Below are 25,825 nucleotides of genomic sequence, written 5' to 3' on the forward strand. Positions count from 1 at the left end.
AACACCCAGCCACTCTTTCCATTAGGAAATTCATTTTTCAGGGGCATACAACTCAGCTGTGAAATTTCACTCTTGGCTGAAACTTGGCTCAGCAGCAGAGAGGCTGGGAATGGCTGGACCCAGTGGCTGCAGGTGTGAAAAGCCCTTTTACAATGAGCTCTTATAACTTGGGAGAAACAGCTTCAAATCCCTGCACCGCATCTTGCCATGTGGGCCTAAGTATGAATAGGTGGAGGGTAAAGACCAAACCAAAGCAGCCTCCAGGATGCCATCTCATCCCACCCAGAGAAAGGCATGTCCTGCCCAGAAGGGGCTGGGGACAGAGTGGAGAACTCCACCAATGCAGCGGGAGCAGCATTTCTCCTAGACAAAGGGGAATTCTCCCCAGAAAGGGTCAAAAAGAAGTTCCCGCACTCCCAGAGACCCAGAAAAGACAGAGGTTGGATAAACACATAAACATTGGTACCATCCCAGTGAAATCCTGCTGGAAATGGGTGAGGAAACGCACGGCTTCTCCTGATCGGGTGGAAATTCCCATCCAAAGGGGTTTCCAAGTCTCTATCACCACTGACTGCGAAACTATGTAAAACAGCCATGAAGAACATGCTTATTCCTGCACAGTGAAAATACCCATCACGGCATGCCCGTGGCTGGCAGGAAAGGGCCCTGTGATCCCATAACAGCCCCCATTTTAGGTGCTCGTCCTGTGCTTCCACCAAACCTGCCACCATATCGAGGGGCTACAGGACCCCCCCAGACACACCACACACTGGCGCATTTCTGAAAATCTCAGTAACACTTTTTAATATACAAGAATCAAAAGTACAGCAGTTTTACAATGTAGGAAAATTTAATACATACTATATAAACAACATATTTACATCAGAAATCACTAGGACAGTGGCATTTTTTCACAAATATAAATTAATATTAATTACTGTTTTTAGTCAACAGGTTTAAAAGTCCACATTTTTACAGTAAGAGACCTTCTCTCCCCAGAGGGAAGGAGGAGGTCGGGAGGAAACGGCTGAAAGCAGAATAGTATTTCTGCATGGATCACTTAAACTGTTCACTTAAGGGCTTCAGAGCACTGTTAAGTATCCATTTTGGTTGGGCACCACATCGCCTGTCCCTGCAGCGTGTTTCAGTCTGCAGGACTTCCATCATGTGAATTCACAAGTTTACACCATTTCCAAAAAGGTCAGGCTGAAAAACAATTATTTTAAAAAGAAAAACCCAGCAAGTTGCTACTTTTTCCTGCAAAGAGGCTAGAGGGAATCCCGCAGCTGGTCTGGAAGGAAGAGCTGTACCAGATGTTGTCACAAACACCGCAGTGAAGCTTATGGCTGTGGACCTGTCCCCTCCGATCCCGCTCACATCCAAGTGACTGTGTCTGATTATGGTCCCTATGTTGAGAGGACATAAAATGCATGCGTGTGTGTGCGCACTCAGGGAGGACTTTCTCCCAAATCTAGTTCTCCAGCTTCATTAAAGCCAAACCCAGTGAAGACCCACCCACCATGAGTGAACAAAACTATGTGACTTCAGTCTCAGGCTAACGTGACAGCAGGGACAGCTCTTCGGTGGATATGGGTAAAGCTTTTGCTGTTGCACAAGAAGGAAACCACAACCAACTTCATACCTGGAACCCAGGATGAGCAGAAACCCCCATGTCTAGACACAGAAAATGCCTCTTGCTGGGGTTCAAAGTTTTCCTGCACCAACCATAACACTGGTCTGGCCAGTATTGCATTTCGCTACAAGTGTATGGCACGAACTTTCTATCACGATAGCACCACTTGGTGAACAAAAAGAGCAACTCTCTTTGCACCTCCGAGGTTTCTTCCATTTTCACATTAAAAGCCAATACCTCTGAAAAGAAAGGACCTCTTTGCGGAATATCACAACAAAGCGTGCCTGCAATCACAGCTTAGTGAGAAACGCCGCGGAAACATGCTATCTCAACACCTCTCATCAACCCAGCAGCTCCAAGGGGGACTGTGGAAGACTTGCCTTCACCTCCTCCTGCACAAGTAAACACAAGCGTAACACTTTCTTGGGGCAGCACAGTGCCCCTAAGGAAGCAAAACTGCCCTGCATTTGGTAGAAATCTTGCAAAATAAAAACAAAAGGGGAGCAAAACACTTCCTGTGTGTCCCGTTAAAGCAGTGGGCTCAGAAAGGAGTGACTGACAGCCGCAGATTTCAAGGGATGCACTGCATGGAGGGGCAACATGGGGGTATTAGTGTCGGTTTGTGTGCGCCTTCCAAGGCACTGGCTGGAGTCAGGAAGCCAGCCCTGAACACCCATCTCCCCTCAAGTCTTTCAGGGAAAGGACACGACAGCTTATTAGGGTCAGATACTGGCATCTCAATAGGGGGCCCAGCTTCATTCCCCCACCAAAAAGGAGTCTGGAACAGCCTGGTCTTTAATACTGAGCTCCGGGAGATGTCACATCTCCAGACACCACGCTCTGGGCAGCCCAGCTGTTGGGAGAGCTTTGTGGTCTCCAGGGATGTGACTCTACAGACAAAGACCTAGGACCTGAAAAATAATCACCCAAACTACTTCTGGCCAGCAATCTGTGCACAACCCCTCTCACCACACCTGTCTCCAGGCGGGACACTGTTCTGCATCATACGCTGTGGCTCAAATACTTGGAGGAGCGTTTGCTCTGAAGTCCACCGAGCTGGGCTGCAGACTCCTCTTTTCCCTCTGCCATGCTGGGCTCCTAAGACATTTGCTCCAAGGATTTTTAAGGACTCAGTCCTGAATTCCTTATTGTCTCCCTGCTCACTTAGGTGCTAAGCCCCCAGGCACATTTCCAATTTAGACGGACAGAAGGTCTTTCAGTGCAGGTACTCTTAGCAATTCAGAGTTACTGCTGACTGCTGGAACAGTGGCAGGAAGGTGACAGTTGGCTGAACAGTGATCAGTCCATTGGATTCCTATTTAACTCTGCTCTACCATCCTTATCCTTTGGTTGTAGTAAGGGTTTGTGATCACTGTTTCGCAAAGCGCAGAGAGAAATGATGCCCAAAGACCAGACTTTAGTGGCAGGGAGATTAGGTGCTTCAGGATCCCCAGATGCCTAGAGCCATTTTTTGACCTTGCAGGTCCCAGCCAGCATCTGTTAGCTCCTGGATCATCCAAGCTGCCCACGTCAGAAGAGAAGAGGCGTTCTGTTATGAATTCCTGAGCCCTGCCCACTGGGAAATACTGTTGTCAACCCAATTTCTTTCCTACTGGTGGGAAGTGAACTAAGACTTTGTTAAGGAAGTCTGTCTTTTTTTCACATATCCCAAAGCCCCCCAAAGTCAAGATTTGCCAGTTCCAGCTCTGGAGATAGGAGGAAGGTCCCCCATACCTCTTCTGTTGCAGGGGACACAATCAAAGCAGAGCCAGTTTCTTGAAATGGATGAAGACATGGAAATGATAATGTGGCCAGGAAAGCAATGGATTGTCACCAGCACGGCTCCAACTCCTTTGGAGTCACTCTGCAGGGACATCGAGTCCCTCTTTCAACCAAGCTTGTCTGCTGAGGGACTCTCCTGTCCCTCCTTGAATATATCCTCCCATTGCCCTATGCTGGTTAAACAGCCCAACCAGTTTATCCCCAACCCCAAAGCAGCATCTGTCATGTAACATCAAGTCAGAAGAGGCACACAGCCTTCTGCACAATCCTAAGCAGCATCGATCCGCCTTCTTGGTTTGGGGAAACACTGGCTAGGGAATATTCCCTTGGGTCCACTGGATTGGGGAAAACAAAAACAAAACAAAGAATGAGGCAGCAAGGCTGGTTCCAGCATTCAATGGTAGAAGAGGGGAAAGGAAACAGGAATCCAAACCAGAACCAAGAGCTAGGGAAAATCTTCCTTCACCTACTCCCCCAAAATCCTCCTTGACCCAGCAAGATGATAGCAGCATGTTCAGAGTTCCTGGTTGCTGGCTGGGAGAAACCAGCCACTGTTGCATCAAACCAAGTATTTCAGATGTGCGCTTTCCCCCTCTCAGTCACTTTATGTTTTCCGAATGTTCCAGTTATAATCTGGATTGTTTTTCTGTTCTAAGGACCTATCCAGAGGTGACCTGTGATCAAGAGGTGACTTGGAATCGTGGGGAGATTTCTGAGAGGGGGGTGAGCGAGGGTCCGACACTGCAGGGTGAGGTGGAGGGAGAGGCTGTTTGTAATCTACCGATTTGTCTGTGTGAAAAGACCGGTAGTGGTCCGAAGGTCCTTGGCCATGGTATCCCATGGGTGGCCTGTGATCAGACATCCGTCGGAAATCCTGCTGGTGGTAGTTCTGAGGCCTGAACTCATCAGATCTTCGACGCTTGGAATCGTGGTGGTGCCTGCAGAGAGAAAACGAATGGATGGAGATCAGTTCCCCAAGGAAAGCCTGGCCACCGCAGCCGGGTGCATCGTTGCAAACTCCTCCCAGCCTTTCTGAGATGAAAGGGAATTACCTGTCGTAATAATCTCGGTGGCCTCTGTGGTCTCGGTCACTGTTGTACTGTTCGTATGGCCTCTTGCGGGAGAGGTTATTTGGTCTGTAGTTCCCAGAGCTCCGGTGGGGCTCTCCACGAGATCGTCGATCCCCGTAGTGGTGGTCCTTGTACCAGTGCTGCTCATACTGGTGATGCCGCTCTCCACCCCACATCTGGTTGCTGTTGCCACCGTAGTTGAACTTTCGATCCCTCTGCCATTCTCCTCGGTCTGCAATGAGGAGAGCACCACTAAGTGTCTTTCATACTTTAGTTTAAGCCCATCACTTTGCTGAATTCTCAAAGAAATGATAACTATTGCTGTGCCCCTTTTAACTTTCTCCTCCCTAAACTATGCGGGCCCAATTTTATTCTTTGAATTTCTTTATTATTATTCTAGCAAATCTTGTTCTGTCCTGTTCTTATACTCTTTTCATCACTATATCATTAAGTTTTCCAGTCCAGCAATAAGTACAGTGGTAATATATGTTCCATCCCATCACCTTTAATCTGATCAGCCACAAGTCCCAGAATGATTTGTGTCCAAGGGCAAACAGCCATTAGGTTAGAAGGGATGGTTTCTCCTGGCTTGCCAGTGCTCACCTGTGTTGCTGAAATGTCTCTTGTTCGGATGGCCATAGTTGTCACGCGGGTGCCCGTGCATCTGTTGCTGGGCGTGGGAAGGGGGCAGGTGGATCTTCTGGGAATGAGGATTGTGAGGCACGTGAGACTGGGACATCACAGAATCGCGGCTGGAGCCTGAAGGCTCCGGGCGGAACGGCTTCTTCATGCTGGACATGTCCTCCTTCTTCTTCTGCTCCTGCAAGGTGGAAGAGATGGTTACAGCTCAACTGCTCTTCCACCAAAAGATTCAGACTTTGTGAGCAACGGTCTTGTCTGTCAGGCTCTGGATTCTTCTGCAGACTCCCCATGCTGTGGGCCACCCACCTCTTTGAGACTTGGTGAACCAACTGTGCCCAAGCATGGTATGAATGGCAATGGTACAAATGTGGTGAAGGACAGGCACAGTTTTGCCCCGCATGGCTCTGCTTCGACATCCTATCTCTACAGGGCAGCTCTCCCAGGCTTTTCACTCTAAAGGTCAATTCAACACAACGTGCCACACCAAGCAATGCTTTTTCTTGGTCAGAACAGCCAGGACAAAGTGACCAGTGTTGTTAGATGAAAGGAGAAATGCCACATGAAAGAGGAGGCAAATGCAACCAGACCGTTTAGATGTTAAGAAAATCACAGACTGCCACCAACAATAAAGAAAGCCCATGACAAGAGGCAGAAAGCATTGACACTTCAAGTGTGACAACTTTTAAAGAGAGCAGCTGGAGGGAAGGCACTTCAGATCTCACCTCCTCTTCCTGCGATCTTTTCTTATGAGCCATCTTGTAGAGTTTGTGCAGTTTTCTGGCATCAAATTCTGTGAATTTTGACACAAATATCCATAGGTTCCTAGAATGACATGAACATTTTCTGTTAGTTGCTACATCAGCAGTTTAACTGCCAACTGCTTTCAAACCAACATCATATCAGTTCTACCCTCTCTGGAAAACAGTCTCAACCCAGCTCAGGACAGGATGATCAGGAGAGCTAGAACCAAGTTCTTCAAAGTAAAATAAAGAGGTTTGCACTGGTTTAGATAAACTAGCTCTGAAATTAATTTAAATGAAACCAGCACAACTTGCAGACAAAACCCTCACCTGACACTGGTATGGACTGAGTGGGCTAGAGAACACAAGATTGCACAGGTTAAATAGGAGGCAACTGGCACACTCATCCACACAAAACCCAGCAGCCTCTGACCACCATTTTTAAATATGACAGACCAGCCAAAGAAAACAAAATGATCCCTCACCTCCTCCATAGCTTGATATGATCCTGGTCAGTGTAGGCTTTAAGGCACTCAGAGATGCGGTCCCCAATTTTTAGGAGACAGTTGCGTGTGTGCTCCAGCTGTTCTTGAACCGTCAGTCCCTTATCAGGCTTATCGAGTTGCTTCAGTGCTTTTTTGACTGGTCTCATCCTTTCCTTGCACTTGAAAAAGCAACAGAGAGCAGAAAGTGATTTGGCACAGGGCTCTACTTTGTTCCCTTGTTAATCAGACAGAGCTGGAAGAAGTTCATTAGCACAAGATATTAGCTTTATTTGACCATTAGGCAAGGAGAAATCAGCTATGAAAATAGCAATTTGTTAGACATGCTGCAGAAAATAATCAGGAAAAGACGAGTGTCTCCCCACCTCCGCTGCCCCCCTCTTTTAGAGGGGAACAATTTGCTTTGCAAACCGTAAGTGTTAAAACATGGTCTGCTCTTGCACTGATCCCATGGCAGGCAAGGAAGCGTAACTGAGCATCAACATGCTGAACCAACAGCCCCAGCTGAATGAGTGCTCACTCAATAGCCTCCCTGTCCATCCCCATCTGCGGTCGCTTTATCGCTTTTACCAAAACTGGAAGACATGAGATGAAAGCACCCTCTTTTTCAGCTGTGCGCATCAACACTGTGCACAGACAGTAAATCAGACAGGTTTCTACTGCCTGACTGGACCTTTAATGCATCACAGAGGGAAAGTTAAAGAAAAAAAGACAAAAATAAGACAGGACCTGCAGCGAATACACAGATTTGCATTTAGAGAACTGTTTTTAAACAGTGATATTTCAGCATTTCCCTGTGCAAGTCAAGCCAAGGAGAGTCTGCCATGACAACATTTACTAAAAGGCTATTTTTACAATGAGCCTTGCAGGCATGTTTGCTGCAAGAGCATTTACACAACTAGGGAAGTGCTTACAGCTCAGACAACTCTGTACCTCTCACAGCCATACAAGGCCACCCTCAAAACTCTCCTGTATTTCCCCACCTGGGAGAGCCCCAATGGCTCCTTGGCTTCTACAGGAGAGACTGCCACATAAGGCTGCAGGGTCTTCTGTAACCCAGGCCTGTCAAATGAGCAGCGGGAACTTATCAGCTGAAGAAGAGAGCCCTTCTGCATGCTCTGTTGACATGCTGCCCATTCCTGCCCTGGCTGGTATCCCTGGCAGAAGGAGGGGATGAACATGTGCACTCATGCAAAGCTGAATTTTTAAGGGAGTTATCTGAACCCTTTAACAGTGCAATTGCTTGGTGAGAATCAGGAGCTGAGAGAGCTTTGAAGTTTCTTCCAGTTGAAGTGCCATTTACAGCAGCCAGCTAGTAGGCACAGAGGGGGCTGGTGGACAACTCTCATCCAGGGTTGCTCTGCCGTGCTCTGAGATCAGCCAGAGGAAATCACTGTGAGGCATTAGGAGGGGGCTCACACCCTAACATCTAAACCACATCCTTGGATAACGTGCAAGCAAACCCTGGCTGCCTCGCTGGGCTCTCTGCCAGCACCCTCCCATCTCTTGAGGAAAATACTCACTATGCTGAATGTTTCTTGGTCCAGATCATCATCCTCGTCTTCTCCAATGGGGATTGGTTCACTCCCTGCGGTAATGTGGACGGGACCTTGCGATCTCTTCCCTTTACTTCCAGATTTGGCTTCACCACCTTTAGGCTTTACAAGGACAAATTACACACACCACATGATGAGCCAGACTGCAGGATCTCAAGTGATCCAACTAACAACCTCCACACTATTGTTACTGGCAGTTGTTAAACCCCAGGCATCGCTCCTACAACTTTCCTCCCAAGATCTCAAACTGTTTAGCTGCAATGTCTCTATTTAGCTTTATGTCATCCTTGAGGGAGTAGAGAGAAGTCAGAGACAACATTTTGGACATGAATACGATATTCATACTCATGGAGAGAAAACCAATGTTGAAGACTTGTGAGAGACGTTAAGCTAAAGAATATATATCCCTTGCAAAGGACAGAGCTCAGAGTAGTCTCATGTCTATGAGGACCTGCAATTTCATGCCATGTCACTAGTCCTCAGACCCTCTGGAAAGCAACCTCAAATCAGCCTGTTAGTGTAAATTTTGACACATGGCTTACCTGCAGTCAAAGCTATAACAAAAATCACTGGAAAGCAAACTTTCCCCTACATATGCAACAAAACTTGATTTGCACTTATGACCTCAGTGTCAAAACACACTGGGCATGCAGTACATACCTGTTCCTTGGACAGGTACTTCAGGTCATTATTATAGAAGCTTTTACCCCCCTTCCAATTTGAACCCAGCCTCAGGGCAGTTGTACCCAAAATTCAAGGGACATTTTAGTCCACAACATAGCATTGATGTTGAAACACTCATTCTGGAGAGTCCTGAACAGCGACAAGAAAAACTTACTGTCTTGATGGTATGGACAGTTGGGTTATTTGGGGTGAGTTTAAATTAAAGGGGAACACAGACAAGGAGTTGCCAGCCCTGTGATAAATCACTGCTGAACAGAACTTTGATCTGAGTGCTCCAGGCTCTTCCCCCTTTCTTCCTTAACATCAGCTATTTGGCCATATCACTGTCACAGGGACCACTGTACTTTAAAGGCAGTCTGACAAAATCTCTTCCTTTTTGCTCACATTCCCCCAAGCTTTAAGATATATTGCCTTTTCCACTTTTCATTGCAGTTCTTCACAATAAGAATTCAGGAGGGCTGAAAAAGGAATAATACCTCACCGCACAGTGCCTCATTCATGTCTTTTCACACAGGGCCTTTAATGAATCATAAGTCTCATAGCTTGCCCTTCTGCTCAGAGACTTTCCTATCTCTTAAACTTTTCCTGAGAGTACCACATACCTTCTCCTTCTTGTCTTTTGTCTTCTTTTTCTCTTTATCGCTTTCCTTTTCTTTCTTACTGGTCGTCTGTTTTTCCTTGTTCTCTTTGTTCTCTTTCTTCTTCTGTTTCTTTTTCACTGGACTCTTTTCCAAGCCATCCTCCTAGAAAATCAGTCACAGCACAAAGTTGGAGTCCCTCACCTCACGTACACTTTCTTCCATAAAACTTACATCCTTGAAACGCAGGCAATTTCTGAGGTCCATCCAAATTTGCCCTCACACCTCTTTAACCAGACAACAAGCCCTGCTTAACCAGCTGCAACCCACCCAGCCCTTGACAAAAGGGTATAAAAAATAGACGAGCCCCAATCTAGCTGGCAAACTGTAGATAAGCACTGCTTTCCTATGCCAGCTGTGCTCAAGAACGCTCAGCCCCCAAGGTAGATACTGATCAGCACATGAACAAAAAGCCTTAGACTACAAGCCAAACCACTCAAAGACAGAAAGTTTTCTAAGCAACAGCATGACCTTGGTAAACTCCAGCTTTACCACTGGCTGACGTACTGAAAAGGAGAGGGAAACAATTCTTCTTTCTCTGCTTTATAAGGGCAACAAACTTTGTCCTGACACAATCTTTCCTCCAAGTCAGTATGTGGATGTGTATGGCCGTTCTAGGATCCCCCAAAACACTTAAAGCACTAACCTAAAAGAGTGGGTGGGAAAGGTCTTTCTTTCACCCCAACAGCTGTATATATGTTTTAGTACATTTGCCAGTCTCTTGTGGGAATGTGGTCTGTAGTGCCCCTGACTCCACAGGCCATTTGCTAGGGGTGCTTCTCAAGGTGAGTTTCTGCAGTAACCACATAGCTCAAGGAAACCTGGAAAAGCCACTATCCACCAAGTTGACTCACCTTGACTTCACCTTCTTCTGACTGGTTGTCTGAGTGCCGAGGAGAAGAGAGTTCATTCCCATGCTCATCTTTGACTTTGGGAGCCTTGTTCTCTTTTTTCACTCTTGGTTTCCTCTTCTTTAGCTTGCCCTGGTGAAAACACAGAACAAGTCAGGACAAGCAAAGAGCTACAGCTACTTCCTGGGGACATAGCCCATTTCCTGAACATCTTGCAAACAGCTGTAGGCCCTGCAGGGTGGCAGGAAGCCTGATGAGACTCAGTCCTTCGGTAAGCATAATGATTACCTGCCCCTTACTAATTATCCTTTCAGTATCACAATGCAATCAGACAACAGACGAGTCCATATGCTTTCACGTAGAAGACGTTCAGCAACCTGGGAACACAGACTGTCTCCCGCCATCAGCCAGCCACTCATCCTGAAACCCCCAGAATCAAGCAGCCACATCTCACCTCTTCCCCATCTTTCATGTTTTCTTTCTTGTCCAGATCTTTCTTCAGCAGTTTCAGCAGATAATCAACTCGGGTCTGGAGCTGTTTTCCCTGAGGTTTCTTATCTGTCTCAACAGGTAGGATCTTTGATAAAGAAGAAAAAAACCTTGACAAAAGAGATACACACTAGCAGCAGTCCCTTCCAGGCCCAGCAAAGGGTTGGAGATACTGCACTTTATGAGTGAACAAGAAGGTTCAAGCATTTCTTCCAGCTCCCACACAGACTCTCCCTGTCTAGCCAAAAGCAAAGGTCCTAGCAAGCATCTGTCCCCTTAGCCTTCTGCAGAAGCGAAAAGACCCTGAGGCAGCTCTCTAGATTCTCTATGATCTTTCTTGTAAGTGTACAAAAAGAAGAAAAAAATCTTTGCAAACCGTCTTTGGGACCTTGAGTTGCAAATCTGAGTCCACTCTCCTTGACACATCAGATTTGTTTGTGACAGCCTTGTCACAAAGACTGGTCCCCTCTGGTAACCTGAGACATTGCTACAGCAATGACACAGATGCAGAATTTTTAGTGGACAACAAGGCTGCAGCCACAGTCTGATCTCTTTGCTAAAAGCACTAGCGGGGATGTCACGGGAATGTAGCATATTAGCAACAAAGCTGGTGTAGATATTCTCAACATTCCTCAGCCCTGTGTTGCAGTTCACTCTCCTTCCATTGTGCTGACACAACCGATGGCGGCTTATTTTTAACCTGGATCGTTTCAACATGGCCCCCATAAACAGTTCTTAGGGGAATGACTGAAGAACAGAGGAACTAGATGGAGGCTTTCCAGCTGGCTTTGCTGCCATAGCCAGTCATGTAACTATAACCTCAAAGCTAACACAGACCAGTCTTGACATAAGCAGTGTCGAATCTGCGAAAAATTATTTCCACACAGAAATTCAGACTCAGCTTCTTGTGAGATGCTCAAGGAAATATCAAGTCACAATTATGCAATGCACCCTCTATACTGTGCATGTAACCACACATGTCAGCATTACCATTTTCTTCCTGCATCATTTCGGTGTGGTTCATATGGTACTGTTCAGAGAAAATTTACTGCCAATCAAATAACACAACTCTGCTTTCCATCAAGCGTGCAACATTCCATGGAGGTCACTGTTTTCCTCATTATTATTTATTATTATTTTTGGAGTGGTTACAACCATAAACATCTGTTTCTGGAGTAAATCAAACATGTTCTCTATGAACACTGCAATGGATCCAATGCAAGCAACAAGCAAGATGACCTACCTTATCAGATAACTTCAATTCCGGATCTGTTTTAATTAGCTCCCAGTTTCCATAACCATGCTCGTAAATTCCCACTAACAAGCGAGAATCCTCCTCCACTCCCCAGTCTACATCAAAATGGGCAGCTTTGACACGGCATGTCAGGCGGTACCTAAAGGAATTTCAAATATGAGCTACTTTTAATGCTGCTGGAGGTAAAGCAAATCCACATATCTAAGCTATTCTCTTTCCACTACAAAATCCAAATTCCCTGAGCTTCTTTCTGCATTGCCTGCTTAGCCAAACTCACTTCTTCCTTTCCTCTGGGTCCGTGGGAATGGATTTATGCAGCATTTCAAACTCCTCTTCATGCTGGATGATAGATTTCACGTTGACTTGGACACCAGAAATCTTGATAGTAGGACCTCTTCTTTTTCCAGGTCCTTTCCCTGCTCAACAATAAAATACAGCAACTAAGAGAACTCTTACAGAAAGAAGTGCCTCTGTAAGAACATCTAGACACACAGATCAAGACCTTGCCTGTAACCTCTTATTTAAACATAAGGCTGTCTGCTAAGGCAGGCCCAAAATGTAAGTTTTCTTTCACTAACTCACTTAGATCTGCAATCCAAACACCTCCCAATATAATTTTCTTAAAAATACATCTAAGTATGCTGAGGCTGTTGCTTCAGTAGTTTTGTTCAGATGCAATAGGCAGAGACCCAGTGGGAAATCCAACCTAGACGCCTGTATCTCCAAACCAACATCACAGAACAGCCATACATGGAGCGGTTGATGATGCCAGCTCCAGGAAGTGCTAATTGTGGATCCAGCTTTACCACGGAGTACACACAGCACCAGTTTGATTCCCAATCCCAGGAACAGTTAAAATATGATCTGTTTTGCCTTGTGGCCCAGCATTAAATAAGCTGATTACTTCAGCCTCTCCCCACGAAAACTGATGTTCAGCAGAAGCCAACAGACCCAAATGGCACTTGCCAGTCTGAGCAGTAGACTCAGGGGTTTCTCTTCGTTGGCAAGAGCTGCCTGGCAGAGATGGGATGGTTTAAATGTGTGCTGCTTCTTTGCTTTCAAGTAGCAATGTGGTATGCCTCCCTGTCCAGGAAGGGAACGGTTTTCTCACCAGCTCCATGGAACACCCCCAAAAACATCATAACAGCAGCACACAATCCTCTTGCTTACCTTCACCTGGATTTTCTTTCAGCTGCTCCTCATATTCTTGCATTGCTGACACACAGCTATTGTGGATGAGTTCCCCTAACCGTTTTAGATCAGCCACAGACTTATCCACCAGCTCAGCATCCCGGGCAATACACTCCAGCCTGGGAAAGGGGAAAAAAGTTTTGTATTTGATACAGCATATCTCCTCCCAGTCACTTCCTGAGCAATTGTTCCATAGCTTTTAGTAGTCAATGCTGTATATATATGAATGTATGAAACCTGCACAAGTCAAGTTCATGCAGGAAACAACACAGTTTTAGTCTGCAGATGTAGTATAAATGATTCAATCCTTTGGAGATTTTTTTAGTATTAAAGCAAAGGTGAGAACTGTCTATCTTGGGCACAACAGGCACCTTCTGTGACTGTCCAGTGTTCCTTTGTGCTTTCCTGGTTCCATATTAACTCCATTTGATGGTCAAAGGTGCCACCTGCTATCCCTTTTACCTGGCTGAAGTTAGTAACATCAAGGCCCACACACAAGCCTCATGTTTCACAAGAGAAGAGTATAACCAGCTGAAAAAACACAGTCATTTCTCATACAATATATGCAAGGATCCCTGCCTCAGCTCTGAGACCTCAGCGAGGGCTACAGCTTTCCAGACCCAGCACATGTGCCCATCATCTCCCTTCCTCCCTTCACTTACGCTGGGGCACAGCACTCGTGCAGGGCTCTGCAGACCCGCACTTGAGGATGGTATGTGCCTTTCCCCGCTTCCCTTCAAGAGGGATATGGCAGTGAGGGAAAGATGCTCCAAATTCAGTCTTGAAACTAATATGCATATTGAAGCTTGGCAAGTGTTTTGGGTAGCATTTGCTGTTCAGACAGCTGCTCCCTCTCCTTTCTAGGCAGAGTGGAAATGCCCCAAGGGCCAGACCCTGCCAGAAGGATGATGCTGTGTACTACTGCTCCACTGCTGGTGCCACTACTGCTTTAGCTGCTTTTCAGCCAGCATTCATCAGTGCCCATCAACTGAGACATGAGGAACTGTATGGCAGTGCTTGGGTTACTGATCACACGACAGCGAGGCTTTGTGCTATCTGTGGAAGTTGTATCACACACCCATAGCAATGTGTGTATGGCTGTTCTTAGAAACACAACATCCCCCCATGATAACGCTCTGGAGAAGGGCCAGGTTGGGACTTACCTTTCAAGGGGCAATCCAAACTTCTTGTAAGCCTTGATAAACCTAAGCCAAAAAAACCCAAAAAAACCAGAAACTAAACCAACTGCCATAAAAAGTGAGTCCAATATCACAAATACACTAGAATGTATTAATTATACCCTGCCACATTATCAACCTTGCATTCCACGCTGATTAGCTAAGCATCACTCAGGACTGAGAAACCTAATCCATTAACCCCCACAAAGAGTTTTGTGACCTTGCCTGGAGAAGAACACAACTTTCTGAATGTTGGGTATTTGGCAGATGAGGAAAAAAAAAGGAGAGTCATAACTGTAGTATAAAAAAACATTGAAAGCAAGCATGGCTCACACCATATTGGTAACGATTAACTTCATTTTTCCAAGGAGAAGAGAGGCATTAAATCAACGTCATTAGCAATTTTAACGCTTAGGCTGTAAATGTAACAACCCATCACAGAAGAGCCAAATGTGGTGCAATCCATCTCAGAATTTTGCAGACAAGGATTGCTATTTATTTTTATGTCTTATTTTTATTGTGAAAATCACTGCCATGGCTAGCACACAACTTTACAGCAAGAGTCAGACACCGTTGCTGCAACTGGACAGTGCCTTGTGCTGGGAGTAGACCCAGTGGCTTCAACTACAGATTATTTTTAAAATTAGTTAATTTTTTCCTCTTCTTTTTTTCATTTTGTGCTCTTACAGCCTCTTTCTGCTACATCACAATAACCTAAACGGCTGCTATAGTTCACATTGCAACACCTCCTTCCTTCTCTGTGTTTCAGGGCTGGGTATGGGGCAGCTACCAGAATCCAAATAGTATGACCATCTCCTGTTTAAAAATACATCAACTCAGAGACGGAAAGAGAGTCAAGGAAAACTCACAACCCTCTCTCTTCCATCTTTGGCTGAACATCTGGGCAGAGCCATAAGACAAAGATCTTTGGGAAAGGCTCAAGAGTTAGAAGACATGAGAAGAAAATAATGCTCTGGAATTCTCCCCCCAGATGACTTCAGGGACACAGTGCAGAAGAGGATATACAATCACCGGGATCAACGAGACCAGTGCTTCTCATGGGGTTATTTTGTCAGAGTTTGCCTTTCACTTAAAGCTTAAATCAGCAGGACTACTGCCAAAAAAATGTCAGGAAGGCCAGAGTCCTTGGCTTCTCCAGCTCTGTATCTCATGGTACTTAAAACCTCACGTGTAATATGGAATTAGCTCCATCCACTTGGCCCAGAAAGGGCAGTAATAACAAGGATTAATTTTAGGAAGGTACCAGCTTCACTGCAGCCTGACTAAAGGCAATCCAGCCCATTTTGCACAGAGCTGAATGTTATGTCATCAGCTGGGAGCAAACTGAATTACACAAAGGTGCAGAAGCTGGCCCAATGAACCATCTCCACCTAAACCACTGATGTGCTTACAGGTGAACACCTGCTGGGTTAAACTGGGGTTTTCTCCACCTGCATGGGATTTTGGTATTTGTTTTCTGAACTGTCTCCTGTGCTCAGCACTGACCTCCTGATTTCAGCATCAGTGAATCCTTCCACAGTATCTTTTCTAACACTCCGAGGACGCCCCCTGCGCTTTGGTCTCTTCTCATCATCAGTATCATCAGTCTCGCTTTCTGATCCAGATGATCTCTGAAGCCTTCTCTTAGTTTCTGCATCTGATTCACTGTCATTTGTCTGAGCCTGTATGTACCAGAAAAACAGCAGTACAGTTAACAACTGCTAATCTGCCAACCTTTTCTGTCCCTCCCATGCAGTGGCACTATTTCACGTTCAGACTGTAAAACACCTTGGCATCTCTTCCTGAAGATGCAGAAGCCCATGTAATCAACCCAGAAAGACTGCACATCCTTGCAGTTTCCAGCTAACTAAGGCTCTGGTGGTCATCCTCCCTTTAGAGCCTTCTAGCCAGCAGTTTCACAATTGCATTTTGATTTACTACGGTATTAGATACATTAAAACACCTTGATTACTGTGGGTTTGTGCCACAGTCCCTTAGGCTGTTTGGAAAACCAGGATAAGTCAGAAATGAATCTGGAATAATCTGATATGAATTATCCTTCTCTTTAGTTTTCACTTTAATGTTTTTCCCCAGCTCATCCCAGAGAACAGTTCATAACCCCTTAAAGTCCCATATCCAAAAAGAGCTTCCTTGCACAGTCTGGTTTCTGTTGGATTGGGGTAGATCCCATCACCTAAAAAAGAACTTGGGAAGACACCATCTCTTTTGCCTGCAAAAGCCACATTTAGGCAAGAGCAGCCCAGGGAGCTAGAGAGCCCAAGGAAAAGAAACAGCCAGAAAATGGCATAAACTGCAGTAAATTCTGCATTTTACAGTTGGATATTTTGCCCTGTGCTCACTACAGGTTCTCTTTGTCTGCTAAGATAAGATGAGTCGTACCAAATCCAGTATGGGCCCTCACACTGCTTTACAAACCATGGGCCCAGTGCATGATGCCAACAAGAGGTCAATGTGCCACCTCTGTGCTTTACTCCTAACCAGCTCTGGAGGAGGGAAAGAAGTACTCAGATGGCAAGAAGGCTTCTCTTGAGCATTGCCTTTGCCAGCTCTCGCCTCCTGCTTCTCAGCTCCTTGAGATGGGCTGTACCTTTTTAGTTGAGCTCCGGATTCGAGGCAGCATGTAGATTTCCTCCAATTCTTTCTGCCTTTCTTCCTCCTCCACCTTTTTCCTCTGCTCCTCTGGAATGATATCATCCCAGTCCTTTTGGGACCGCTCGTCCAGCTCTGTCTCTTCCTCCTCCATGGTTGCAAAGTTGGCCACCTTTTATAAGCAAAGGAACACTTTTAGAAATTCCTTCCCCTGGCAGGAATACCCTAGAGCTGTCTGCTAAGCCTCATCTCCTTCCCCACAGGAATTTTGCCAACATTTCCATAACTACTTTATAATTGATCCCTATGTCACTGCATTCCTTGTTCCTTGCCATGTCTTTGGGCTAACAGCTTTTGAGGAAGTATGTGCAGTTTAAGAAGTACTGCAGAGCCTGTGTAAGTAACCGGTTTTGTTTCCAAATTTGGCAAATCCTGCATTTAATTGACAGCCTTCAAAATCACTTATTTGAAATTAAATTAATAGCTACGTATCTCCCCAGCTACCAAACCCAGACAACCCCTCAGCGAACTGCTTGGTACAGGAGTCACCTCTGAGCAGGCCTGATTTGTCCTGTCTGTTACTGACCTTACCACCGTGGCAAGACGTGGGGAGCCACATTCCTGCACCCCACTACAGAGCCTGGGGGTCCATACCTTAAACTGGGAGAGGAGCTCATCGGTGGCACTGGTGGACACTTCATTCTCTCGTGTTTCAGCCAGACGCAAAATCTCATCAATGTCCATCTCCTATCAGTCAGAAAGAAAGACTGATAAAGCTGAGGGTGCCGAGCACAGCAGGAAATAAGAGGCTTTGAGAACAGACTCGTGGGGTGCAACAGCTAAACACGCACTGTGCTGATATGAGCTAAATAAAGTGCAAATATCTGCAGGGTGTCATCATCAAGGGCAGGGATGACCTATCTCAAGTGGTACAAAAGAGTATAAATAAGGATGATAGGACAGAAGAAAAGGCTGTGCAGCAGGGAAAATTTCCAGACAGTGGCATGTGTTAACTGTGGACTGTTTCCCTTGGGGGAAGCTCTGCTACTCAGGCCATTAAGAGAACTAGTCAAAGCACTTAATACTAAACTGTCTAGCAACGCTGCACTGAGGCAGGAGAGAGCAACCTATTTGACTTTACTGTGCTGACTCCTGCCTTTCTATGAGAACAACCCAAAAAGGATGCTGAAGAAGTGCTCAGGAGGCAGGAAGAGGAGCTTTCAGGAGGCTGTGCTATAACTATATAATGAACCCTTGGGAGCCAAGGGACTCTCTTGGTGACCATTACTATTTAACCGCAAACAACAAGGCTTTCCTCAGCCCCCTGATCTCCCAACCCCAGAGCTCTCTTTCTTCAGCTTCTCTGGACTCACACGTGCCCCCTACTGACTGACCTGCTCTCATGCATAGGGCAAGTACAAAGAAGGAGCACACATGATCCCCCATGCAGACCTGCAGAGGACTACAAACACCTACGTGATTTCAATTTCAAACTACCTGAGGCTCTGACTCTTCCCCTTCAAGCTCCTTGAAGAGATCTTCAGCTCCAAATTTCAGAATAGCTGTCAGCTCCTCTTTGTTGAATGGATTTGAGCTGCAAGAACAAATGAGAAGGAAAATGTTTTTTTGAGCTGTTAAGTCAGCACTGCTACAGCACAAAACTATACCAAAGTTTTTCCTAATTAAAGCAAGAAGTAAGTTTTCTACCCAGCACTATAAAAAGCTTTTTTATTCATCTCTTTCCTGCTCTAGCACAGACAGCCACTCTAAAGGGGACAACCTCTATCTACTGGGTGGAAATTGGGAGAGTCTGAGGTCACTGCCAAACTGCAGCTGTTCCACCACCACCACCAGGTTCCCTCAGACCAGGATGATCTCTGGGAGGCAGACAGGAGGAGAAACAGGTAACACATTAAAACTAGTTTTTTATTTCTGATCATCTTTATCCTATGTGTCCAAATTAATGGTTGCATAAGCCAAATCAGTGGAAGCTGCCATCATTTATTAGCCTCCTGCCCTGTACCCAATCAAACAAATATTGGGAGATACCAGCAGATGAAGCTGGTTATGCCACATGCTGTACCAGACATCTCTGCCTCCTGAAACCATCACTTACTTAGATCTCCCAGAGTTGTTGTCCAGAACGGTCCGGCCAGTGGTGTCCATACGCTGGATAACCAAATGATCCAGCACCATTTTCTTCTTGGCCCTCTCAATGATTTCCTCCTCTACTGTACCCTTTGTGACAAGGCGGTAAATATTCACCTGAAGGGCAAGAAAGGAACAGAGCTATTTCCTGGACCTGAACATGCTCTGCTGACACAGTGATGCATCCCTCAGTGGTTTCACAGGAGACTAGTCTGCTGACATGGTTCCCTCATATACAGATGTGTCTTTTTAGAATAAAAACCTTCACATACTTTTTATATCTCAGGGGGATCAGCTAAAATCAGGCTGGTTAACACAGATCCTTCAGTGTGACTAAGGACAGAGCAAAAATCTTCTGAAACAATCACTCTAAATCCAAACTAGCATCAAACTTTTCACGTAACTAATAAAAGCCTACTAAAGGTGGATATTCTACTCTCCAAGTTTTTCAGGGCAAGAATGAACAGAGTCCACTAGGCTGAGAAGTGCAATGCCATGGGCTGGGTTCTTGGTTTTGAACCATGCCAGGATCCAAAGCCAACAGAAAAACCTGGCATCTGGCAAATTTGGGCTGATTTTTGTTTCCTGGCTTTTAACTGAGCTTCTCTTGAGTTGGCAGTACTCTCAGGAGTCAGGACTGAGGGCAAAACCACCTTGTTTTCAGAAGCTCTGGTGAGGTGGGAGCCTGTTTAGATGCCCACACCGAAACCACAGAGAAAATGACCCAGGAAACTCTTCCAACCTGCTTCTTTTGTCCAATACGGTGAGCCCGAGCCTGAGCCTGAAGATCATTTTGGGGGTTCCAGTCCGAGTCAAAGATAACAACAGTATCAGCAGAGGCCAAATTAATTCCCAGCCCACCAGCTCGTGTTGACAACAAGAAACAGAAGTCCTGGGGAAAAGAAAAAAAGCATCTGTGAGTTAGCCAGCCTGCAACTGTGGACATAAAATAGCAGTGGCGACTTCAAAGCTATTCAAGGAAACTGAAGGAGGGCTCTGTTGCACTCGTGCTTCTTAAGCAGAAAAAGGATTTCCTTCCCACACACTCTACTCGGGCAGGCTAAGTACCACCGTTCTTTAAGCCGACGCACAAGGTGAGGCGGTGCTGGCAGGGGTGAAAGGTATGCTATTCCAGAAACAGCCTGGCCTGCATAGTTAGGGGAGAGCAACGCAAACGGCTCAGGGCAAGGGCACCTTGGAGTTGCTTTTGAAGGTCAAACCATGCTGCCCACCAGGCTCCTACAAAGGCAGCAGGCAAACACATGCTTTTTGTTGCCTGAAACCTGCTGGGGGTCAGATCAGCAACTAACAGACTGTTTGAGTCACTGCCCAAGGGCACAGGGTGCCAGGTTAGAGCCAGGATGTCTGAGCCCCCATGGATAACCCCAGAGAGGGGGAAAGGGCAGCTCCTGTGGGCATTCCTGCTCCTTTCCCACCCACACTGCTGTAATCTCCTCACCTTTATTTGTTACCCTTCCCACTACCATGAAGCACCTAGCTGTATCTCCTATGTCAGACAAGATTCCCCCCAGTCCCGGCTTCTGGAGCGAGGACAGGTATTTCTCAAGGCTGGGCTGACTGTGGCACAAAACAAGTGCCTCACACCAGTCACTGTGAGTCAGCAAGCCCAGACGAGATGCCCTCTCCTATTACGCTGGAGACTTTCACCTCCAACACCAGACTCCATTGCCTGCCAATGCTTAAAATCCCCCTTTTGCCTCTGCCATTTCATATCCAAAACCAGCTTCAGACTGGAGGAATCGTTTAGCAACCTCCTCATTCCCCAGACCATGGGGAGAGAATTGCTAAATTCTGGCTCTTCCTGGCCTCTTCAGGACTTCCTGGCGATGTGACTTGCAGCCCTGTTCTTTGGATGTGGGAGATTGAAAAGAAGCAATATAGCTAGTTGCAAAACTTTCTATATCTGCGTCTTTAAAAGTATCTGAGGTCCTGTAAAAAGAAATGAACTGAACTAATCCCCTCTTGGCAGTCACCACCTGCAGCTCAGCTGTAAATGCCTGCTGCTCAGGCAGCCCACCCAGACCCTTCCGAGGCAGGACAGCCCCAGCTGCGGTACCTCAGAGCCGTCAGCGTTGAAGTGGTCCAGCGCCTGCTTTCGGATCTCCCCTTTGATCGAGCCGTCCAAGCGCTAGAAAAATCAACAATAATGATAAAAGAAAGAAGGTAAAGGAGTCCTGAGGAACTGCTGCACCCAAGTTCTGGGAGCCCGACAGCCCCCTTCCCTGCCTGCAGCATTTAATCATTAAAAATAACCGCCAATTAAAAATAACTGCACTGCCTTAGCCCGCTGTGCCGCGAGGGCAGGAGGGGTGTATGCTCAGGCAACAGTCACACAGCGGGTGACACTGCAGCTCCCGTTACAGGCTCCCAGCCAGGGTCTCTGCGTTTTCTATCCTCTCCTCGGGGTTTATCACAGGACGCAGCCCGAAGCAGGGGCCTGTCAGAGGAGGCGTTTTGCAGAGATGGGGCTGCACTGAAATGAAGGGACTTCCCAGTTCCCTCCAGTGTATTTCAATAAGTGCAACCTGTAATCCCAGCCACCAATCTCTGGGAAACTCAGTGACTCCCATTGCCCAGGCTTCCCACGGCATTTTCTTGCACTTAAGTCAACCCCACTGTTTTCCATGGTGATGTTTCTCACCTGAAAAGGGTAGTGTTTGATAGTCAGGTACTCTGCCAAGATGTCCAGCATCCTCACCATCTGGGAGAAGATCAGCACTCTGTTGCCTCTCTCCCGCAGCCTGGTCAGCAGCTTGTCCAAGAGGATTAGCTTTCCACTGCTCCTGATCAGAGACTGAAGGAGTAACCGTCATTCCAGCTGATGCTTCCCAGTCTTACCCTTACGTACATTACACAGAGACATGCAGAGATCTGGTTCTTTTGGGGTCATGCTTGTCCCATACATTTCTAATCAAATCATCTGGATTTACACAGCAGAGGCCACACATACAATGAATCATCCAAGATAGATCTTATATTGCATGCAACTCCCACTCTAGATGGCCAAAAAACATTGCCTACAGTGGAATTGGAGGGCTGGAATTTCAAGTGGCTTAGCTGTGATCACTGTTTCTAATGGAGAAGCTGCAGAAGCTAAAGCTTCACCGGATCTTATCTTGGTGGAAGGACAGAAGAAAAAGGAAAGTTAAGGAAAAAAGGTGGTAACCAAAGACACTGCCCACCTGCAGGGTCTCAAGGCCATTCTCTCTCTCGTTTTCCTCAGGAGGTTTGATAAGGTAGCAATGGTTGCAGCACTTTTTCAACTCCATCACAATGTTCAGAAAACCTGATGTGCTCCCCCTCGTTCCCTTTGAAAGAGCTTTGTAGTTTCTTGTCAAAATCCACCTGCAGGCAGGAAAATGAGAAGTCGAGATCATTTCACAGTGCAGAGTGGGCATGCTGGAGTCTTGCAGGAACAAAACCTTCAGAGACACCTTATTCAGGCATCAGTCTACTTCCCTCCCTCCATCTCTCTTCAGTTCTTCTACAGAATACTGCTGTTTCCTCACTAGAAACCCTGATCTTCCTTTCCTATTGATATTACTACAGTTTAATATTAAACAGCACCCCAATTTTGTGGGGAGCTTTACTCCCCCAGGAAAGACATAGCCTCTGTCCTGCAAAGCTGACCAGCTGAATTGTATCACTCTACAAAAGCATCTCCAGACCACTTTTGTAGAGGGAAAGATACCAACTACACTACCTCAGATTCCTACTGGGAAGCTCCTGGTACTACAAGTGACAGCTGCCACATTGCATTCTGAAGGACAAACTATACTGAAACACATTCCCAAGGCACTAGAAAGATGTGCCCATTTCTACTGGAACTCCCCATAACTTAATGACTCACTTGTAATACTGTTTCTGCAAAGCAGACATTTCCACCCGGAGGATCTGCTCCACTTTGGCTGGCAAAGATTTCTCCACATCCTTCTTCACTCTGCGTAGGAGAAATGGCTCCAGGACTTTGTGAAGGCTCTGGTAGCCATTCTCTCTACCCTTCCCATGATCCTCTTCAAAATCTTCCCAGAACTCAAACCTAGCAACAGAAACGAGGAGCAGAGAGGAGTCAGAATACCTCTTGTCTTATCGCACCAAACAGCATCTATCGGATATGCTCCTGCTGCACAACAAGACAGGAGATCATCAATTTAATGGAGATACAGTGGAGGATAAATGGTTCACTCTCCTCTGGCTAACTGAACAGATTGGTGGCAAAGCTAAGAACTCTCTGGGCTTAGGTGCCTTCCTAACTTCTTATCTTTGAGCTTCACACTAACTCCCAGGACCCAAAATCCCAAGTGTTCCGGTATTCTGCTCTGCTGTCTCCTGCTGGCATTTACCTGGCAGCAGTTTCTGAACTTTCCACAGTGCCATCCCCTAGGCAGGGCTTTGACAACTGCACTATGTTTTACACTGCTCTGAGGGCTCTTTTGGATTGCTGCTTCCTCCAACAGCTCCTTTGAAACGTGGAGATCTGCTCTTCTCCTCCAATTGGGAGACCTCAAACCTTTCCTTCACTCTTTCTATGATCCAACAAAAAGAATGTGGGGGACAGCTCTTTTTGCAGTCAAACATAATTTTAGTGAGTTTTGGGGCATGCTTGTCTTAGTCTTAGCAATGCACATAGCCCATTTTGTTTTAAAGAAAACAAAACATTTGTTATAATGTGGACAGGCGAACAATCAGCTAGACAGCACCGTCCTCAAGCAATGCTCCCAGAGACTGCCATAAAATGGTTGGCGAGGATGGCTGAACCGCAATGTACTGGAAACCTCAGAAATGGTCGAGATGACTGCTTAAAACAAGTTTTAGCTTTTTAGAGATGGCGCTAAGACAGCACACAGATTTGAAAGGCGTGTATTAGGTTTCCCCATTCAATTTGCTGCCAGAAATACGCCATGTGTTAGTCATTTAACCTCTGATTTTCCCCACCAATGTTTGTTCCCCTTTCATTGCTCTAACTCCACTAAGTTTAATTCAGGAATTTCTGCCATTCTGCACTCCCTCAAGTCTATTTAACAGACAAGAATGGACACAGAGTTATTTTTTGAAGGACCAAAAGGAGACTTACTTCTCCGGCATGATGAAATGCAGCAGAGACCAGAGCTCTTTGAGTGAATTTTGAAGTGGGGTGCCAGTGATCAGCAGCCTGTGGTTAGACTTGAAATCAATCAACGTTTTGTACAGCAGAGAGTCATCATTTTTCAACCGATGGGCTTCATCCACGCCTAGAAAGGCCCAGTTAATACTTCCCAAAACAGCCTGGAGGAAAAGAAGAGAAAAAAAACAGGCCCCAAGGAGACAATGGGTCAGACAAGCCCTACCACCTTGCACATGCCTGCCTCTCCATGGCAAGAAAGCACTGCAGTGTGTGCTTTCCAGGATGTCCTGCCCTAGCCCTCCTGCTGGACCCACCACCAATGGAGTTGGGGTCACCAGAGTTTCTTGTTAACATAACCTTGGGACCAAGATACCTACACTAGTTTTGCCTTCCTGGAAAGGAAAAGTGAAAATTAGCCATACTGTATAGTGCTCCTGCCATATCTGAATAGCCTTTCAGCAAGTATTCCTATTTTAATTGAACTTTGCTTTACCCAGAAAGCAGAGTCCTCCCCCAGACCCCTACTCCTTCCTTTCTCCATGCCCCTGGGGCCCTGCTGTAGCACTAGCCCCACTGGAGCAGCAGCAGGAGAGCAGACGAACAAGCCTATAAAGTTAAGGTAACCCAAGAGTTTTGATTTAATTTTTTTTTGTTTGTTTTTTGCATTACTATTAAGCTTTTTGTTTTCTGCTAGGACTCAGTGATGCACTGGCTGGGCTGATGAGCATTTCCTAAGCAGACAGATTCCTCCTAAGTGAAAAAATCCAGATATTGTTAACACTGTGGCCAGTGGTTCAGTATAACATTTTGTCCTTTTAACTAGCCTAAATTAAACCAGGTAAAATCCAGCTACTGCCCTGCCTGGTGTCTTACAAGTAAAAACAATAACACAGCTGTGCAGTACAAGAGTGAAGACACTATAACGGGTGTCCCACATTCCCTCTGCATTACTGGCAAGCAAAAGCAAATAGTAGCTGTATGTTCTCCATCGCCACAGAGGAAAGAGGGGAAACCCACTAGTTGGGGGCTGGCTTCCCCCTTTGCATGTGAGAGAAAGTCTGAATAAAAACATCCTTGGACCATTACTCACCTTATCCTTGAGGAGGATCTCATATGTTGTAATAAGTGCATTGAATTTCAACCTTTTAGACTGAGAGTGGATCCACTCATATTCACGTATCTGTGAGCGGAGACAAATGTTAATTTTGACCAATGTTATCGAAAGAGTTAACAATTGTTATTTTAGTGTAGCTATAGCCAGAGACTCCAACCAAATCCAAAACCCTGTTGTTCAGGGTGCCATTTGATGAGCTCAGCATGCCCAAGGAGCAGCTTTTTTTAGTGTACACACGGTTCAACTGCCCTTGCACAGGTAACAAAATAAGGTCAAACAACTTGCTGTTGTGACATTGCCCCCATCTGCCAAATGAATGCATCACCTCATTATTGACACCACTAGACTCACAACATTTGTGTGCTTTGTCATCTGAATAATTCAGAACATAGGAGGCAAGCACTTTTACACTGCTATAGTCCTTACTGCAGCATGTTTCAGCCCAGCACAGCAGTGGTTTCCAGACTCTCTGAGAGAGGCCACTACTCCTGTGCTCACTCTAAGAGGGGGAATAAGGTAGGAAAGTCCCCGCAGCAGCGAATTATACCCAAGTGCTCAGCTACACCAGCTTTAGCTGCCTGCAGTACTGCTAGTAGTATCCGTCAGCCTCTCCAGC

At 46.1% G+C, this 25,825-nt stretch overlaps 1 protein-coding gene across 14 annotated transcripts in view; it reads right to left on the reverse strand.

Moving 5' to 3' along the window:
* Positions 1-783: 783 nt before the first annotated feature.
* Positions 784-25,825, reverse strand: part of CHD2 (chromodomain helicase DNA binding protein 2) — a 91,258-nt gene continuing 66,216 nt past the window's right edge. For all 14 annotated transcript variants that reach the window (XM_075045042.1, XM_075045041.1, XM_075045045.1 and 11 more), the window contains 25 exons: positions 25,186-25,275; positions 24,066-24,256; positions 22,842-23,030; positions 22,174-22,336; positions 21,633-21,785; positions 21,048-21,119; positions 19,713-19,862; positions 18,939-19,087; positions 18,320-18,416; positions 17,477-17,569; positions 16,821-16,994; positions 15,719-15,894; positions 14,198-14,239; positions 13,014-13,153; positions 12,121-12,259; positions 11,832-11,982; positions 10,554-10,676; positions 10,103-10,231; positions 9,213-9,353; positions 7,894-8,028; positions 6,353-6,531; positions 5,850-5,949; positions 5,089-5,305; positions 4,468-4,717; positions 784-4,353 (listed from right to left, as the gene is read on the reverse strand). In XM_075045042.1, the coding sequence (XP_074901143.1) occupies positions 4,020-4,353; positions 4,468-4,717; positions 5,089-5,305; positions 5,850-5,949; positions 6,353-6,531; positions 7,894-8,028; positions 9,213-9,353; positions 10,103-10,231; positions 10,554-10,676; positions 11,832-11,982; positions 12,121-12,259; positions 13,014-13,153; positions 14,198-14,239; positions 15,719-15,894; positions 16,821-16,994; positions 17,477-17,569; positions 18,320-18,416; positions 18,939-19,087; positions 19,713-19,862; positions 21,048-21,119; positions 21,633-21,785; positions 22,174-22,336; positions 22,842-23,030; positions 24,066-24,256; positions 25,186-25,275 (3,777 nt within the window). In that variant the 3' untranslated portion in view covers positions 784-4,019. The remainder of the gene's footprint in view (positions 4,354-4,467; positions 4,718-5,088; positions 5,306-5,849; positions 5,950-6,352; positions 6,532-7,893; positions 8,029-9,212; positions 9,354-10,102; positions 10,232-10,553; positions 10,677-11,831; positions 11,983-12,120; positions 12,260-13,013; positions 13,154-14,197; positions 14,240-15,718; positions 15,895-16,820; positions 16,995-17,476; positions 17,570-18,319; positions 18,417-18,938; positions 19,088-19,712; positions 19,863-21,047; positions 21,120-21,632; positions 21,786-22,173; positions 22,337-22,841; positions 23,031-24,065; positions 24,257-25,185; positions 25,276-25,825) is intronic.

The sequence above is a fragment of the Buteo buteo genome, chromosome 13 (assembly GCF_964188355.1).
Source record: "Buteo buteo chromosome 13, bButBut1.hap1.1, whole genome shotgun sequence".
NCBI classification, from domain to species: domain Eukaryota; kingdom Metazoa; phylum Chordata; class Aves; order Accipitriformes; family Accipitridae; genus Buteo; species Buteo buteo.